Source organism: Diplotaxodon limnothrissa, linkage group LG16, assembly GCF_057381915.1.
Source record: "Diplotaxodon limnothrissa isolate DT_005_m linkage group LG16, D_limnothrissa_male_GT1.1, whole genome shotgun sequence".
Lineage (NCBI taxonomy): Eukaryota > Metazoa > Chordata > Actinopteri > Cichliformes > Cichlidae > Diplotaxodon > Diplotaxodon limnothrissa.
In genome coordinates, this window is record NC_140611.1 from 33888086 (window position 1) to 33902410 (window position 14325).

The 14325-nt window shown below is 41.1% G+C and overlaps 3 protein-coding genes across 3 annotated transcripts; 2 read left to right on the forward strand and 1 right to left on the reverse strand.

The window, feature by feature from the left end:
• The first annotated feature begins 1782 nt into the window (after positions 1-1782).
• On the forward strand, positions 1783-7172 carry asdurf (ASNSD1 upstream open reading frame). Its single transcript, XM_085374566.1, has 5 exons — positions 1783-1861; positions 3374-5729; positions 5915-5968; positions 6135-6210; positions 7109-7172. Exons 2-5 carry the CDS (start codon positions 5655-5657, stop codon positions 7147-7149), a joined length of 246 nt encoding a protein of 81 aa, XP_085230692.1. The 5' UTR covers positions 1783-1861; positions 3374-5654; the 3' UTR covers positions 7150-7172.
• On the forward strand, positions 7168-10282 carry asnsd1 (asparagine synthetase domain containing 1). The gene is made up of 3 exons (XM_085374563.1): positions 7168-8574; positions 8830-9011; positions 9922-10282. The coding sequence occupies exons 1-3, from the start codon at positions 7168-7170 to the stop codon at positions 10166-10168; spliced, it is 1836 nt and encodes a 611-aa protein (XP_085230689.1). The 3' UTR covers positions 10169-10282.
• On the reverse strand, positions 9917-14032 carry LOC146616557 (uncharacterized). The gene is made up of 8 exons (XM_085374565.1): positions 13725-14032; positions 12418-12507; positions 11305-11384; positions 11097-11212; positions 10906-11003; positions 10705-10773; positions 10572-10630; positions 9917-10400 (listed from the first exon to the last, which is right to left on the reverse strand). The coding sequence occupies exons 1-8, from the start codon at positions 13914-13916 to the stop codon at positions 10280-10282; spliced, it is 825 nt and encodes a 274-aa protein (XP_085230691.1). The 5' UTR covers positions 13917-14032; the 3' UTR covers positions 9917-10279.
• Between the last annotated feature and the right edge of the window lie 293 nt (positions 14033-14325).

The following is a 14325-nucleotide window of genomic DNA, read 5'->3' on the forward strand; positions in this document are numbered from 1 at the left end:
CAATCATAAGGATGTTTTTGGAGCAGCACCTTCTGTGTGACTGATAGTACCAACAACCACCAGCAACCACTTGCCAGCTTCTGATCTGATATGGTAGACAACCCCAAAGCATATTTTAATAGATATTAAAATACAGTTAAAATATAGTTGAAAGGATTAGAAATAAAACATACTGGAAAGTTCTGCATCAGCAAAGATGGTGGTGAAAGCGTAAAAGTCAACAAACTGTTTAAGCATGTGTTTTTTTTATATGACATATATGTCATTATAACAATTTTATGTTCTGGTGACCACAATAAAGTTAATTTAGATAACTGAATGAGTGGCAAGACTTGCTTCTACAACACAGATTTTATAAGTTGTTCACAGATCCAGAATCCAATGTGGAAGTCCCTTAAACATGATTTTCTGTTAATGGCCAGCAGAGGGCGACTCCTCTGGTTGTATAGTTCAGCAGTCCCACATGAAGTGGAACATGAAGTTCACTTTGTAAATTGTGTTTTTTATTGGAGTCTGAAAGAAGCATAAACCACAGTTTGCTTCAGCATGTGATTAACAATTCTCTGCACGCATGTAGCTTGTGACATCTGGTTTCAAAACGGGAACATAGTGAAGGTGAAAATGTTCACCCTGGACTTTGCTCAACATTATGATGTCACAATTTCTTTGGCCATCTTTGATATGCAGTCTATGGTATTTAAAGTTACATATTGTATATACAAGGCATTTAAATGCTTTAAAACACTTACATAAATTTTAACTGATGCATTAAAACACCATGACGCATGTGTGACCTACACATTTGTACCGTTTCCAAATATTATTAGTGCTTCATTGAAGTATAAGTATTCTTTTGTGAAAATATGTTAAAAGTTTTAGATCTAGTATGATTCTTTTGCATGCCATTCTTTCTTTTAAATTGAATCAGAGAAAAGCCAAAGACCAAGGGAGAGCAGAGTTATATCAAAGGTTAAAGATTAATGGAGCGTTTTCTGCCCACGTGATACCACATACAAAAGAAACTTTTGGTTATTGCGCTGACCTAGTGGAGCTGTTTACCTCCTGCTTGCTGCTGCAGGTGAGTTTGGAGGTAAAACTTGTGTACATAGTGCACATTCGGATGACTTGCATTCGTGCACTTTGTCAACAGAACAGTATTACAGCTGTAATTACAGCTTGCATGGATGAAGCCTCCTCGGGCCGCAATAAACACTCAGTGAACACCTGCATGTATGTCTCTTTTAACTGCACATTGTATGAACTCTGATCAGCTGAGTGAGACCCTCACTGAAACATCATGACTGCTCTCCAGTGACACAGTTTAGGTTTTTTGAGGGTTTTTTTAGCACACTCCAGTGAATAATACCCACACATACAGCCCTGTATTGTGCTCGGTCCTGTGGGGGCAGGTTCTATGTGGCTTTCATATTATACCACAAAGATCAAGTGCTTTACTTTTGTTGGGTTTGATGCAAATTTAGAGCTGTTGTTTTTATCCATTTGCAACACAAAACTTTGCACAAACTCAACTAAACCTTCCAGTTTTACCACCTCAGCCCTGCGGTGTTACGAAAGCTTAAGCATGAAAACAAAAATGGACTCTGTGAAGCTCCTAATCTGTCTCAAGGTCAAAAACACCCACAAACACACTGAACGCAGTCCATCAAAATGACATGTGACAAAGCAGAGCCTCTTTGCTCTTTGTGGGAGGATCTCATTGCAGTTCTGTTGGTTACTTAAATCCTTGTTGCAAAATTACTCTAAAATCTGACGACCGGTTGCATCACATTCTGGAGTGTAGAAAGAAAAACTGCAGCTTTGTGATGCATAAAAACAAATGCATCTCCAGAATTCTTTATAGGTGAGCATTCACGTCTAATTTGGCACTAAAGTATTGTTTACGATGTCCAAAATGCTTGTGATGTGTTTTAATGATCTTCATCTTCTTCCTTTCATAAATATTATTGCACTGGGTAAAGTAGTATAAGCAGGAGATGGTCACTCATTTCCTGCTTATTTATAGGCATGAGAAAAGTTTATTCAAGGCTGGATTTCCAAGAGAAATCAAAGAGCAGATGCCTGAGTTGGATCTGTCCAAAGGTTGCAAAACTGCTCCAAAGCACAATTCTACATTCAATGATACAGCTTAACCTGAGCAGAAATATAAAACCAGAAATCTACTGTACCAAGCTAAGATGTAATCTGGTTCATGACCTCTTTAAATCTAATATTTGAGTTGTCTGTGATGCAAACTGTTAATTCGTGGTTTTAAAAGTTGCTAACTAGAAGTGGATGGGTTTTTTTTTTAACTTTCTGCAAGCTGTGTAATTTGTTAATAATTTTATTATCTTATCCTTGTTAATACGTGCACCTTCCACTTAGAAGAAATGTGAATAAGATATTAATTTACCAGGTTATCGGTGTCCTGCTTAGGATTATATAAATACAATGCTCTCACTGGACTTTCCACCTTTTTGGAACACCCAATGGAAAAGTTAATAATAGATGAACGGTAGTACTAAAATAATAAACATCACAATTTCCAGTTCCTGAAAATGTGCTTACTTAGCATCTGATAAGAGGTTAAAGGTTTTATACATTTTTTGTATGCTTCATTAAAACTATTGACATTGATCTTCTTGTCATGATCCTGACAAGACACCTGACTTTCATTTGGATATTACTTAGACAAGCACTGTCCACCTAAAATTTGTTTCAGACTAACTCTGCACTTGTATGGAAATAGCACCGCTGCATGTCTGTGGTCTCCTCCCACAGGACAATGTGTCCGCCTGCACCTTAAAACAGCTCGAGGAACATAACAAAAACGTCGTACCTACCACCAGTGTCACCAGCAGCCACTCTGACGCCACACTTTAGTTTTGGACTCAGCATTCATGTTTGTATTTTTTCCTTCTCCATGTTTGTTTTCTTGAGTTGGAAGTCTATGGAGACCTAAGGTATCAGATAACACTAGTACAGTATTGCACAAAGCTGCTGCAGCTCAATGAACTTTAATTGTATAAAAATAAAGACTGAATATAGACAAGGGGGTGAAACGAACCCTTGCAAAGACAAGTCAAAGAGTGAGAGGGCTTTGATATTGATGCAATTAATAAACTGCAAACAGGCCATGATGGAGAGGTATATTTCAGTAACTCAGAGAAGATAAAGCAGTTGGCTACGGCTCCTTGTCTCAGCACATTCCTCAATCAAACTGGACACAGCTCTAACTTTGAGCCTTATCGAAATCTAGCTGGATGACTTTGAAAAATATTAACCTACTAAAAGCTTATTATGGAGGGTGAAACTAATCAGATAGACCAAAACTGTTTTTTGTAGCAGGTTGTAAACTTGTTTATTTCTGCTGTAGAGTTGGGAGTCTATGGGACTTGACTAATTTATGGAGGAAGTCTCAAGTGGCCACTAAAGGAACTACAGTTTTTGGCCCTAGAGCACCACCCTGCATTCCAGAAGACCCAAAGGGGATCCCCCTGAAGACGCCACCCCCCGGGAGGTCCTGTGTTTAAGAATACTTGGTGGTTTTGATGTTGAGTTTTACCATGATAACTGGTAATTACTAACAAATCCACTAATTTACAGACACAAAGAGAATCAGTGCAGCTTCTTTTAGCCCAGGTTCCTTCCAGTAGATTAATCCAGCCCTAAATTTAACTCTTAATGTGTGATCCAAGCAGGTTGGAGGTTGAGTTATTTTAGGACGAAGCTCTGTGAATGCACATGAAAACAAATGCAGTGCATATGCATACTGTGCTGTCTCATTGCATGAGGGAGCAAAACTGACAGCGACAGGTAACATAAGCACGTATTTTGAGCCGGGTGATGACAATAGGAGCTTCAGTTCCTTTGTGATCTTTTACAGAGCGCCCAACCGTCTCAAAGCCTGCACACACTGAGCCGCTACAAACAGATTACCAGCTCCACTATTAGTGGGCCGCTGTGTCAGGTAGCTGTCATCAGCGGTCAGGCGGCTGCTCTGTCATTTTGTGGTCATGTGACCTGCAGGTACGTCTGTCCCTGAAGGGATCCCGGGATGTGCAACAACAAGCTGTGTTTACATCAGCTAAATTTGTACTCCTGGATAAAAATATTTGGATGACCTGCCTCTTGTGGCTCAAAGTTGTCTCACATTTACCAGCCGCAGCTAAAGAAGGGATCCAGGTGCAAGATGGGAAATCTCTTATTCATCTATTCTTTATGCTTCTCCTCTTTTTTTGTGCTCTGTTGCAATGAAGGTGTTAAAGAACAGCTCAGTCGTATTTCAACAAAATCTGATAAAATCCAAATACCCGAGGCATGGCTCTTGAGGTATCAAGGTCACAACACCTGATACAGAAAGATGACCAACCATCTGAGTGACCAAAGAAACAATGGTCGTAATCACCGTTTTGGGAGCACAACAGGGCTGTGGTCGGTTTAGTTTTTGTGGATATAAGGCCAATGAGTTTTATATGTGCCTGACAACTCCACCACAGAAAAATAAACATCTAGGGTCACAGTCTGGCCGGCTGTGGCAACCTGTGGCCGCTGTTCCTGAAATGACAGCCCTCGCTTTCAGGGAATGAGACTGCAAACATCTGACAGCTGTTTCCGATCAATAAGGCATTGCAGCTGAGTGGACAGCGAAGCAACGTGAGGCTTCAGGCAGGTGTGTTTGTCAAGTTTAAAAGGTGCTTGACGGATTTGGCCTAAATGGCCTAAATGTCATTAGGATGAGTCTAGCTAGCTCAGCAGAGCCACAAATTCACCTTTATAGACCGAATGTCAGGTGTGCTGTGGCATCTAGCCCACCCGACATCTGCAGTAACCCAGAGTTTGTGATGTGTGATCTGCATATTTGCTAACTGAAGACGTCCAGATTAGACCCAAGTGTGTCTGCTGTGTGGGGCAGGTTGACATCTGTGGTCCTAATTGAGAGAAAAGTGACAGTCATACCTAGACCTCACTTTCCCCGGGCACATTCTCCAGCTCTTTTAGGACGGTCCAAGCCGGCTGAGAGACATAATCGCTCCTTCATGACCCGGGTCTATTGAAGGGTCTCCTACCAGTAAAAAAAAAATGCCTAAAACACCTCACCTAGGAGGAATCCAGGAGGCATCCTGGACATACATCACCTGAACCACCTCAGTAGGCTCCAAACAAGGCTGACTTTGATAAAAGCCTAGTGAGATGAACATAGATAGACAGCCATGTTTAAGTGAATGGACTTTGGCTTATTTTGAAACTGACTGGTTTTGGTGCACATTAAAATAATGTTAATTAGATAATGCTTCAAGGTAAGTGCCAAAACAAATGCCAGGGGTTTCAGGCTGGCTACCTTTGGAGGTTGAAGAAAGTCTTAAACTTAAGTGGTTTGCTCTTGTAAAAAAAAAAGAAAACAAATAGAAAAAGTTAAAAAAAAAATTCGACCATGCACAAATTAATATCTGTATTTTTTGATACAGATGAATGATTCAGTTGAATGGCTATATCACCGCCCACCAGCAGGAGGCAGTAGAGTTCAAACTGTGTGAACATTCAGCACCCGGAAAAGCTTCATTCTGGTTAGACGCATGAGCTTACTCTGTATGAACCAGGTTTGGTTTTATTAATAAAAACTCTGGACAGTTTTTTCTACGTTTCTTCGCACCATCATGTCTTCAAAAAGCTGCAGCAGTGACGAGCAGTTTGAAGGACAGGCCGCAGTAAAAGAAGAACTGAACAAGAAGGTAGCGTTAGCCCAAACATGCTAATACGGCTAATGTGGCTGTTACAGACCACCGGATGTCTCCCAAATACATAGACTTTTGGTTATTTTCGTTATATATAATTATTCTGCCGCTTCTGTTAGCTTTATGTGTCTTAACAGATTCAGATAGTGTAGTTTTTATCGGTGAAACTTTCCGTGTTACAGATTAAAGAGCAGAAGGTTCTTGTGGACGAGCTCTGCAATCTGAAGAAAAACAGGGTAAGTGGAGGAAGTGGAAAGTCTCAAAATTTATTAGATCACATCATTATTTGTGCAGTTATGATGGGAAACACGCAAATCACATGGGTTACTATGTTGTTAGGCTGGTGCAGTCATGTGTTTTGAAAGTATAAATGTGGATTAATGCAGATTGTTTCCCCCGCAGAAAGTCTACATCCAGCAGAGGAACAGTAACATCTTCTTTGTGGGAGAGAGAAGTCAGACACTCACTTCGTGCAAAAGTAAGATGATGGAAATGTCTCTGGTTGAGAGGTGAAAACTTGGAAGTAAAGATGAACAAAAATTCTAAAAAAAAAAAAAAAAATTGACTGAGAGTTTATTATTTTTGAAAAATGTGATACATTATGTGTCAAACAGGGTAGAAGCAAAAAACAGATTTATCCTGCTTTGTTTATTTTTTAACATCCATCCATCCAATCGTTTTCTGCTGCTATCCAGGATAGTGGGAGACTGGGGGCAGTAATCTAAGCAGAGAAGGCCAGACCTCCCTTCCTTAAACACCTCCACCTGCTAATTTGGAGGAAGACCAATGTGTTTCCAGGCCAGCTGAGAGATGTGATAGCTCCAGTCTGTCCTGTATCTATCCCAGGGCCTCCTCTTTTAGTACATGCCCAGAACATCTCGTCCAGTCCAGAGTTCTTCTGAACAAAACTCCATTAGATTTTCAAGAATATGTCAATCAAACTTCAGGTGTCGTTATCAAGACAAGCTAAAGATTGAAAAGTCACCGGCATCACTGTGGGATTGTTTCTGAGCTGCATTGTTTATTTTAAGTTTATGCATGAGAAATTGCTCAATAAAGGACTTTTTTCAGACGTAGGTTTGAGAAATATTTGCAGTGAGGTAAAAACAAACACTGGAAATGTTGGAAAGTCTTGTTATTCTTGGTTGTCTCAGTGCTTGGCTGTTTTTGTGTGTTCTGTCTTTGCTGGCTTTTCCTGTATTTGCTCATTTTGAATTTGATGCCAGTAAAGTTGGGAACAGGATCCCCCCCTTTTTTTTTTTTTTTTGTTTTGTTAAATAATTAAACAGTCAGCAGCGTGTTTTATGCCATAATAGGCCTACAGTGAAGGCACAATGTTATGGCATCATGTAACTAGTGCATTGTTCTGTTTCCAGAGGAGCTTGATTATATGAAAAAGGAACTTCAGGATATCTGAGGCCACAGCAACGCCGCGATGTGTGGGATCTTCTGTGCGCTGAGTCTGGCGTCCGCTCACTCTCAGTGGAATCAAAGAGTTTATGAACATTTAAAAAGGAGAGGGCCCAATTTGAGCCAGGACCTCGCCATCACAGGCTCAGATCTCAGCTATTGCTGTTTATTCTCTGCTCACGTTCTTCACATGAGAGGTCTCCTCACTGCTCAGCCGCTTCAAGACGCCGCCGGAAACATCCTGCTGTGGAATGGAGAGATTTTCAGTGGCCTGCCGGTGACGCCAGAGGAGAATGACACCACGGTTTTAGCTCAGCGGCTATCATCCTGCAATGCCCCTTCAGAGATTCTCACTGTCCTGTCTGCTATTCGTGGACCATGGGGGTTTGTTTACTACCAGAAGGCAGGAGACTACCTGTGGTTTGGCCGAGATTTCTTTGGTAGGCGGAGCTTATTATGGACATTTGACGCAGAGGCCGGCGAACTGACTCTAACTTCTGTGGCTGCTCACACTTCTGGTCCCAAACAGTGCGTGTGGCAGGAAGTCCCGGCAGCTGGTGTGTTCAGGGTTAACCTCAAGGCGGCAGCAGAAGCTGGCTGTGTGGCATTTGAGGTTTATCCTTGGGCTCATGCAGAAAGTGATGTCAGTAATGACACCATACCTCAGGTGTTGGAGTCCATCCCGAGAGGTTGCAGTGCTGTGATGAACCAGTCAGGTCTTGAACTCTCTTCACCTGTTCCACCTATGAATGTGTCTCTTCCAGAAACATTAAATGATACAGAAATTCACTCAAACTCATGTCTGTCTGTGGAGGATCTGGAGAAGCTGCTGGGCAGTGAGGAGAAAACTGATGAGGTGAATCATCTCATCGACGTTCTCAGCGAGGCAGTGAGGAGACGCGTTCAGTCTCTACCTTTCAGGGCTCTAAACCTCTCTCCTCCTGCTATTGACTGTGCTCGTGTTGCCATACTTTTCTCAGGAGGCATTGATTCAATGATCCTGGCTGCTTTAGCTGACCGTCACGTACCTGCACATGAGCCTGTAGACCTGTTGAATGTGGCCTTTAAACTACAGGAGCCCAAAAAGAAGAACGAGTCCTCGAGAAAGCCCAAAAATAAGCCCATAGATTTAAAAGCTGATCAGGGAAATTCCCAAGTGTTGAGCCCCTTTGACGTTCCTGACAGAATCACTGGAAGAGCTGGGCTCAGGGAACTACAAGAACTTAACCCTGAGAGGAAATGGAACTTTGTGGAGATTAACGTAACGCAGGAGGAGCTGCAGGAAAAGCGCCTGGTGCACGTCTGTCACCTGGTGCATCCGCTGGACACGGTGCTGGACGACAGCATCGGCTGTGCTGTTTGGTTCGCTGCAAGAGGAGTGGGATTCATCGCGGAGGGAAACCACCAGAGGCCATTCACGTCGTCTGCAAAGGTGACAAAGAGCGGAGTTTCTTTTGTAGGAAGGAGGGTGTGAGAGCTCAGTATAACTTTTTTTTAATTTGATGAAACTGTTGTTTGAGGAGGATTCTCAGGAATAAAAGAGTTTGGGTCATAAATGGTGTTAAAGGCCAGTTTAAGATAGATTAGGATTATTGTGAGCTAGAAAAATACAGAGCTGGTGGAAAGCAGAATTATTCCACATTTAACTTTAAAAACTTGTTATCAGAGACGTTTCTGATTTGTGCAGGTCATTTTGACCGGAATCGGAGCAGATGAGCAGCTGGCTGGTTACTCCAGGCACCGAGTCCGGTTTAAGACCTCTGGACACGAAGGCTTGATCCAGGAGCTGGCCATGGAGCTGGGCCGGATCTCCTCCAGGAATTTGGGCAGAGACGACAGAGTGATCGGGGACCATGGAAAGGAAGCTCGGTAGGTCTGCAAGTGAAGCTTGTTTTGTCTGTGTGGTGGGTAAGATGTTTATTTTAATGAATCTGGGGTCTTTATAACATCCCATGTGTATCCTTGATGTCTAACAGATAGGTGGTTTTCCTTCCTGATGTTTAAAAAAAGAAAAAAAAGCACAGCTTTTACTAATTTTTATCATGTTTTTAAAAACATTTTACTGCCACCTGCTGTCAGTAAGCGGAACCACTCAGGGAAAAACTGAAATGAAAACAACTTAAAATAATATTTTTGTTCATGTCTGGTTAAAATTTAAGCAGCATGCCGTTTCTGTTTGAAGGATGTGCCGTCCGTTTCTGTGAATTTTCTACAGGCAGAGATTTTAAACTGAGGTGTCTGTACACTGATAATGAAGCTAAATAGCACACTTTCATAGCTTTAATATAAGGTTGTAAACTGGAATGGGTTTTGAAATTCTGGCCAATACGCAAATTATATTTAAAAAAAAAAAGATTTATTATGATAAAGTCTCAGCTTTTTTTTCCTCTAAGTTTGAGCTCTTTAAATACCCGAAGTGGAATAAATGTCCTCTTATTTGCAGATCAGCTGGTATAAGTTTTATTTGTCAATAAGTGCAAAGAGCACAACAAATTGGATTTTTTAGTGTAAATAAACATTTTTGCCAAATTATGATTCATTTTTTCATTTAATCACATAATTGAACTGAGAGGCATGAACAGTTAATACAGCTCGCCTCCACAGCACTGTGTAAGGTGGCTTAAAAAAAATCACAGTGGGTGTTTTATCTCTTGTTATTCTTAAAAAATTCATGTCACGTATGAAATCATGACTGGTGTACTGGTTGAAACTGCAGCTCAGTGTAGAATTTATTTTGAGCACCGCAGATTAAAGGCGCTCTCCTCTGTGGACTCTGCAGGTTTCCGTACTTGGACGAAGACGTGGTGAGCTACTTGAATTCGCTTCCCGTGTGGCAGAAAGCCGATCTGTCGCTTCCTCGAGGAGTCGGCGAGAAACTCCTCCTGAGGATGACGGCAAGGCGACTGGGCCTCGGTCAATCGGCCGTCCTGCCCAAGAGAGCCATGCAGTTTGGCTCCCGCATCGCAAAGATGGAGAACAGCCGCGAGAAGGCCTCGGACAAATGCACAAGACTCCACATTGTTTAGATTAATAAAATAACATTTATAGAAAAGATTGATCATAAACTTAAAGGTGTATTTACAGTCACACACGATAATTTTCTTCTTGGATCAGTTTAAAAAAAAATAAACGTCCTTTTACACCATGTACGACTCAACGTCCTGAAGTTTTTCTTTGAAGTACAGATCACATTCAACATATGATGGCAAGTTTCCAACATCAAAACGCCCAGAAATTTCCTGAATGTAAACAGGTTTCCTGAAAAAAAAAGAATACAACAGTCTGCCATCATCTAAGCTTGAGTGTCATTTAAGTATATGAAAAATACAAGAACAGATTCAAAATGAAACCCTGATTCCTTCTGAAACACACAAAAAGCGGAAATTATTTATTTGGAGTAAAACTCAGATTTCTCCCAGCTGAAATTACCTCGGAATGAGCCAAGACACAAAGTTTCCGGGAGCGTCTTTCTCTGTGATTGGAGCATCCTGTGGAAATATTAAGCTTCTCGTTAATAATAAAAACATAACTTAATTGTGGAGTGTCGGCTTATTTCGTTTACCTTCTTTTCCTCAAGGAAAGTGTCCAACAGACGAAGACTTCTTTTTGAAAACACGTAGAAACAAGGGCACTGAAAACCAAAAATAGTCAGCTCTGTGTTCTGAGTCCGGGTAGTAAAGTTCCATCTTTCATTTACAGTCTTTAACCCTAAGATCCCTGAGTGTATATTTTACCACATTCTGACCATTTGTGTTGAACTTACTGCTCTCCTGGACTTTGTCTCTGAGGGAAGAGGCTTCTCCTTCATACAGAGGACACGAAGATCAGTGTCTGCCTCCAGGATTCCATATTTCTGGGTTTCTGAACACACAAACATAAAATACAGAACTAACTGGGAAGAAGACGCAAAGCCACGGCTGATGTTGGACACGTGAACAGCTTTATTAACCTCACCCTCGTCTCTGCACTGATACGACAGCACAAGGCAACTGTCTTCCCACTTCGACTGGACATCAGAGAACCTCTCTTTAACTTTCCTGAGGCTGAAATCTTCTTTGAAGAGGGTGTCACTGTTCAGGATGGACAGGGAGAGAGCTACATCTCAGAGCTGTTTACACACTCAAAACTACAGTTTACCATGAGCTAAGGAACACAAACTTACCCTCCGATAACTATGACATGATCTTCTATGTTAAAGTGCTTCACAGCGAGCTGCAGGCAGGCCACGGCGCCCAGTCGTTCCTGGTGAAGGACAAATCAGTCCAGGTAATCAACCAGATCTGAGAAGAAAATCCCTGCCTGACATCGGAATCAACAGCTTACTTAATGTAGAAGAGCTTTAGCATATTTAATGAAACTATGCAAAGGTTTACCTTCATTAGATTACTGTTACTTACTTACTTTCCCGTAAGCACGCTGCATTACTGCGTTACTAAAACCGTGATTTTTTTTGCGAGAGTGTCTCATGACAATGACGTAAGCGAGTGGCAACAGCTGTGTGCAGGAGAGAGTATGACCGTGCAGCGTTTAAAGCGTGGAAGAACGGACCTTACTTTGAGTTTGATTCCGTAAAAAGTGTCAAAAACATTATCGTTCGCTGCTCACTGCATGGGAAGAAAACCCCTAAACGTCCGAGCAAGCACCAAATACGCTGCCGCTGGAATGTGAAATTTACAGAGAAACTGCCAAATTCTTCCACTGACCGCTGCGGCACACCTGCACCAGGGCAAACCTCTGCCTGCCCCACTCCTGCTATACAGGTGAAAATAGAGCAACAGGGCCGCTGAGTCTTTGATTTTATTTATTTTCTGCTGCGTTTTACGTGCATCTATTTGAAAGAGTGAGTGTAAACAAAAAACTATTTAATTTTATATGCTGGAATATGCAGAAAATAGGTTTAAATGTTAAACAAATTTCTTCCAGTCAGAGAATGTTGCATAGCATTTAATGCTTGCTTGATGCATAAAGTTAAAAGATTAAAACTAATAAAACAAGTTTTAAAAAGAGACTTTTTCATTTGATTACATTTTAAATGATGGATTATGCAGAAAAAGTAGAATTGGGCTGAAAGATCTATCGCTTTATTACGTATTTAGGGGATAAATCATGTTTTAAAAAGTAACTAATTACTTTTGAAAATAAGTAATCAGTAAAGTAGCAGGATTACTTTTTTCAAGTAACTTGACCAACACTGCTCAGTGCTGCGGGGCATGTGTAAAAAAATCTTTAGATTACAGGTCAGAGGACGGTATGGAAGCGGAGTGTAAAGGATTACATCATTGCTTGTCGTCTGGTCGCTGAGGATCTGGACATTTGTGAAATTTGTTGCCCATTCTTCAAACGCCCTGAGGTACAGAGTGTTGGTCTGTGGAGATCAGCAGAGGATAAGAGTGGGTCACAGACCTGCACGTTACTGATCATTATCATAATCATTACATCAGAAGAGAAGGTACTCACTACGTGATTGTTGTCACATAGTCAACTATAAATAGATCAACAATCAACAATAACAGAACAACAATGAATCAATGTTATTTCAATGTCAATGTCAGGTTTCATCAGTATTTTAATGTTGTTTCAACATTGATATTTCATTGACATTTCAATCCTGACGATTCTGATGGATCAGATGAAAAATCAACATCAGTTCAATGTCTCCTTGCTGTCTGGGCTGTGCCTAACACTTTATCTCTATCTATTTAACTAACATGTAAAGTGAATCAGGGAACTATCTTTGATGTGTTTGTCCACCAGTGTTGGGAAGGTTACTTTTAAAATGTATTCCACTACAGATTACAGAATACATGCCCCACCTAAATGCACATTACTGTGCATTTAGGTGACCATGATGAGAGAGACAGAGAGAGTCTGGCTCAGATGCTGGCAGTTCTCGCTGCAGTCTACCGGTAGCATCTCCTTTCATGCCAGGATAGACGAATGTCACCGAGCAGTGACTAAGTTTGAGGTAAAAGACTTGCACCCATTTGCCACAGCAGATGCCCCCGATTTACGGTAAGTGAGTGTGTTTAATTGTAGGCAGGGACATTACTGGATATTCTTGTGTAATTGCTACAGAATAATTTATGTTATACTTTGTTATTGCTACAGAAGAATATTTATTTTATTATTTTACATTTACAATTATTTTTCCTGGGGACCCTGTGACACCCCATTAAAGAGCCATAGGCTGGATCTCTTAAGATCTCACTGTTGGGTTTGTAAGGCCATGTTACTCCTAAATTTCTATCTTGTTCAAAGAGAAGCTATAAAACAAAGTTCTAAGCTAATCGACCTTAGTGTTCTCCTTTTTAAAAAAAAAAGAATCGATAAGAGAATCGATAAAGAATCGAATCGTTAAACAGAATCGAAAATGGAATCTAAATGGTGAAAATCTTATCAATACCCATCCCTACTCATATTTTGTATTTTAAATACGTAATGGCGGTACATGTATTCCGTTACTCCCCAACACTGTTGTCCACACATATTCAAACCTGGTTTATCATTTTAACAGTTACGCAGAGTCGGATCAGATTCCTGTGAAATGGAGTCAGTTATTGGACCTAGTTACTGGTTATTTACCACGACATAGATGGTGTCCACGGAGCTGGACACTGTCAGCGCGTGGATCCAGTGTGAGCTCAAAGGGCACCGACCGACGGGCAGCAGCGGCTTGGCTACGTGCGCCAGGTGGGCGAACCTTCCGGTGGTGTCCGCCAACACATCTCTCTGGAGCCTGGTTCCGTACCCGGCGGCGAGAATCACGGCTTTCATTTGAACTCTGTAATCCGAAGGGCTCCCGGCGAGCTGTCAGGTGCTTTACGGGGAAACTCAACGGCACATTAGCGGGTATAAACCGAGAGAGCAAAGTTTGATAACCCGTCCATAGATCAACTTCTGGATATTCTCGCGAGGTTAGCGTCCAACTAATGGCAGGACGCTAGTTTTTTTTTTAAAGAACTTTATTTATAATCAACAGTATAACATACAAGGCACCATCATTAATCCGAATATGTAATATCCTCGGTTGAGCGTTACAACGACAAAAGAGGAAGAAAACAAAACAAAACAAAACAAAAACAAAAAAACAATAAACACAAAGCCAAAAAGAGTTAGAACAAAAAGAGAGAACAGTCATTGAAGGATTTAAAACCAAAGGAAAAAATTTATATGAACAAAAAAG

Bases quoted from the DNA above. Each gene is read 5' to 3' on its own strand.
- asdurf (XM_085374566.1), top strand. From the start codon at position 5,655: ATGTCTTCAAAAAGCTGCAGCAGTGACGAGCAGTTTGAAGGACAGGCC. The intron at 5,969-6,134 runs GTAAGTGGAGGA...TTTCCCCCGCAG, and splicing joins GCAATCTGAAGAAAAACAGG to AAAGTCTACATCCAGCAGAG. The intron at 6,211-7,108 runs GTAAGATGATGG...TTCTGTTTCCAG, and splicing joins GACACTCACTTCGTGCAAAA to AGGAGCTTGATTATATGAAA.
- asnsd1 (XM_085374563.1), top strand. From the start codon at position 7,168: ATGTGTGGGATCTTCTGTGCGCTGAGTCTGGCGTCCGCTCACTCTCAG. The intron at 8,575-8,829 runs GTGACAAAGAGC...TGATTTGTGCAG, and splicing joins CATTCACGTCGTCTGCAAAG to GTCATTTTGACCGGAATCGG. The intron at 9,012-9,921 runs GTAGGTCTGCAA...TGGACTCTGCAG, and splicing joins GACCATGGAAAGGAAGCTCG to GTTTCCGTACTTGGACGAAG.
- LOC146616557 (XM_085374565.1), bottom strand. From the start codon at position 13,916: ATGAAAGCCGTGATTCTCGCCGCCGGGTACGGAACCAGGCTCCAGAGA. The intron at 11,213-11,304 runs GTAAGTTTGTGT...CATCCTGAACAG, and splicing joins CATGTCATAGTTATCGGAGG to TGACACCCTCTTCAAAGAAG. The intron at 10,401-10,571 runs GTAATTTCAGCT...TTTTTTTTTCAG, and splicing joins GTGTCTTGGCTCATTCCGAG to GAAACCTGTTTACATTCAGG.